The following is a 3478-nucleotide window of genomic DNA, read 5'->3' as shown; positions in this document are numbered from 1 at the left end:
CAATGGGGTTGAGACAAGAGCCGGAACCCAGAGGATGAATTGGGGGAGATTCTCTCTGGAAAAGCACTGTCTGCTCCCGGGCCAAGTGGGGAAAAGCAAGCAGGGAGCTCCCCCTTCACAGAGAGGTCCCCCCACCCCCAGAAAAGACGCAACCCACATGGAGTCCCACCAACCACGTGGCAATTTGCACCCACAACCAACTGGGGAGTGTCATTGCATGTCACTGTTATGAGACCAGCATGAGACAGCACAGCAATGAGGAGCAACCCTACAATAACAACCCAGCCTGTCCACAGCCCAGCGCTCCCCAGCGACCCTACAATAACAACCCACCCTGTCCACAGCCCCAGCGCTCCCCAGCAACCCTACAATAACAACCCAGCCTGTCCGCAGCCCAGCGCTCCCCAGCAACCCTACAATAACAACCCAGCCTGTCCACAGCCCAGCGCTCCCCAGCAACCCTACAATAACAACCCAGCCTGTCCACAGCCCAGCGCTCCCCAGTGACCCTACAATAACAACCCAGCCTGTCCACAGCCCAAGCAGGGTGACATTTCATCCATCCCCCTCCCTCAGGTGACAATTAACCCCTCCCCTGTTGCGCTCTCCGTGGCCGTTGTCGCCTCGCGCCATCGCCCCGGCCGTTTCCCGTCTCTTTTCCTCACTCCCTCGTGCAGCCCCGGCTGACTCTGCCCGGCAACTAGTGACGCTGAGATGCGGCGGCGCCTCCCATTGGCTGCCCTGCTGGAGGAACAGCGCTGGGCGGGAACTGAGGAGGCTGCAGCACCTGTCCACGAGTTCGAGCCCCGAGCCCCTGCCTGGTCTGTGCGAGAGTGAATCCGGCCCCGGGCTCTGCCCGGGCAGTCAGGGCTCCCCATGGCCCCAGGGCGGCGCTAGGGGCTGGGCTGCAGGGAGCGGGGTAGGGGGCAGCAGGGGGCTCTGCCCGGGCAGTCAGGGCTCCCCATGGCCCCAGGGCGGCGCTAGGGGCTGTGCTGCAGGGGGTGGGGCGGGGGGCACCGGGGGCTCTCCCCGGGCAGTCAGGGCTCCCCATTGCCCCAGGGCGGCGCTAGGGGCTGGGCTGCAGGGAGCGGGGAGGGGGGCAGGTGGGGGCTCTGCCCGGGCAGTCAGGGCTGACCCGATGCCCCAGGGCAGCGCGGGGGGCTTTGCGGGGAGCAGCGGTACCGCAGGCTGGAGGAGATGGAGGGGGCGTCACTCACACTTAGGCTGTGGCTACTAAATGGCGTGCAGTGTAGCTGCTGTTTGTGGGCAGGAGAGACGTCTCCTGCCGGCAAAAAACATCCTCCCTCCAGGAGCGGGAGCGGTTTGTCGGCAGGAGACCTGTTCACACCGGTACTTTGCCTGGGTAAAACTTTTGTCGTTCTGAGGTGTTAAAAAAACCCTCCCAAACAACAAAAGTTTTGCCGACAAAGTCCCAGTGTGGACCTAGCCTGAGTCTGCTGGGGTTAGGGCCTGGTCCTTCTGACCTTGCTGCCAGGGATCCCCGTCCCGCGCTGCCCCCGCTCCCCGACTCACTCTGCCCTCATTGGCTCAGGGCTGGCAGCTGCGGGCGCAGGGCTGAGCAGACACAGAGAAAAAGAGAAGTTGACGGTCTGAGAGGCGTGTGGGCTGCGGAGGAACTGAAAGCACCTGGGGATCCTGGGCCCCTCGTCTCGCTGTCCTGACGCCCGCCAGAGCCCGGATCCCCCTTCCCCTGCTGAGATGCTGCTCCCTCTGCTGCTCCTCCCCTGGGCATGGGGGGCCCTGGCTGGTAAGTGGGAACCCCCCCTGCTGGTTTTGCTACCGGGATGCGTGGGGATGGTGTAGTACTAGGGCCACGGTGGGGAAGTACCAGGCTGGGCTAGTGACCCTGGCTGGGGGAGTAGGTCGGGGGAGGCAGGTTAGGGATCAGCAGGGAGACCCCGTAGTGCAGGATTGTTCATGGGACAGAGACTCATTAATCTCTCTCCACACCCGCTTTGTCCTCCACTTGTTTCCTGCCCCAGCCTCCCCTCCTCTCCCACCAGTGTCTGTCACCCTCCGGCTGCTCCAAATCGACGTCTTCCACAACGCCAGCTCCACGGACATGCAGGGGATGGCTCTGCTCGGTGATCTGGAGACCCACTCCATGAACTGCAGCACCTGCGAGATCCACTTCCTGCAGCCCTGGGCCCAGCAGGGCCTGACCCCGAAGCAGTGGCAGGACCTGGAGCTGCTGATCCATCGCTACCTGTTCAACTTCAACCGGACTGTGAACAGAATAGCCCAGCAGCAGGGAAAGGGCTGTGAGTATGGAGCGGTCTGAGGGGATCCCTCCCCCCAGCCACCCGGGGTGCTGAGATCTGACACACTCACCACAGGCACTGAATGTGTCATTGGGAGCAAGACAGCCAGTCCCTGGCCCTTTGGCTGATTGGAGTCGGCGTCCCCCAGAGGGGAAACAACCGTGGCCCATTCTCCACCCCAGAGTCAGCCAGCCAGGTCTGGGGCCAGATTGTAGCCTGAACTTCCTAGAGGGGAAAGGCCCCGCGCCCCACTCCCTGAGCCGAGGCTCCTAGTGTTTCCTGACGTGTACCCTGAGCCTTTGAAAGCAGGTCATTTGGGGGGGTCTGTATCTCAGCAACCCCGTAACCAAGGGGCCCCAAATTTGCAGCACAAACTCTGCCTCAGGCCCCGATGTAACACGGCGATTTTCAAGCCAATCCGACTATGCATGTGAAAAATCAGCTTTAAACAGAAACTGCAACTTACCCCTAACTCCAGCCAGGGCCGCCCCACAATCCTGCCACCGTCGTGTGGCCCAACATCCTGATGGCACCTGACGTTATGTCTTTACTCCCGCCGTCTGTCTATTTCTGCCCCCTCCTGTGACCTCTGGACGCCCGTCCTCATCCCCCTGCCCTTCCTGTTCCAGACCCCTTTGTTACCCAGGTGTCCCTCGGCTGCGAGCTGCCCCCCAATGGCTCCTCGAGGGGATTCTATGACGCCGCGGTGAACGGGGAGGACTTCATCAGCTTCGACATGGACGGAGGCAAATGGGTCGCTCGGCAGGAGGACAATGTGGCTGCGCTCTACACCCGGGACCTTCTCAACCAGGATAAGGGCACAAGAAGCACGATTCAGTTTCTCCTGAGTACGACGTGTGTCAGTGAGCTCAAGAGCTTTGTCCAGCATGGGAACGAGTCTCTGGAGAGGCAAGGTGAGGCTGGACACCACTTGCTGCCATGCAGCCACCTCTGGGGTAGGGTGTGTTTGCTGTTTATACAAGGATCCCGCACCCAGTGCTCATATGCGGCCACCTCTGGATTGAGGCCTGGGGGCTGTTTATACAGGAAGTTCAAATGCAGCTATAGCTGGGGTGCAGCACAGTAGCCATTTCACAGCCGCACTGCACAGCAGTTTAAGACAGGAAGTGAAGGGGGTTCTGTCACCAATGGTAACTGCAGGGGGCAGAATTGGGGTCTGGCCAGGACAGCGGGGC

The 3478-nt window shown here is 61.6% G+C and overlaps 1 protein-coding gene across 1 annotated transcript; it reads left to right on the top strand.

The window, feature by feature from the left end:
* Positions 1 to 1138: 1138 nt before the first annotated feature.
* On the top strand, positions 1139 to 3196 carry LOC113408775 (antigen-presenting glycoprotein CD1d-like; the record flags this gene model as incomplete). Its single annotated transcript, XM_029913989.1, has 3 exons — positions 1139 to 1178; positions 2004 to 2282; positions 2912 to 3196. Coding segments are annotated over exons 1-3 (604 nt in total), but the record flags the coding sequence as incomplete, so codon positions are not given.
* Positions 3197 to 3478: the final 282 nt, after the last annotated feature.

The sequence above is a fragment of the Terrapene carolina genome, unplaced genomic scaffold (genome assembly GCF_002925995.2).
Source record: "Terrapene carolina triunguis isolate 2854851 unplaced genomic scaffold, T_m_triunguis-2.0 Scaffold23833, whole genome shotgun sequence".
Lineage (NCBI taxonomy): Eukaryota > Metazoa > Chordata > Testudines > Emydidae > Terrapene > Terrapene triunguis.
The sequence above is the reverse complement of the archived record's forward strand: the minus strand, read 5'-3'. Positions and strand labels throughout refer to the sequence as shown.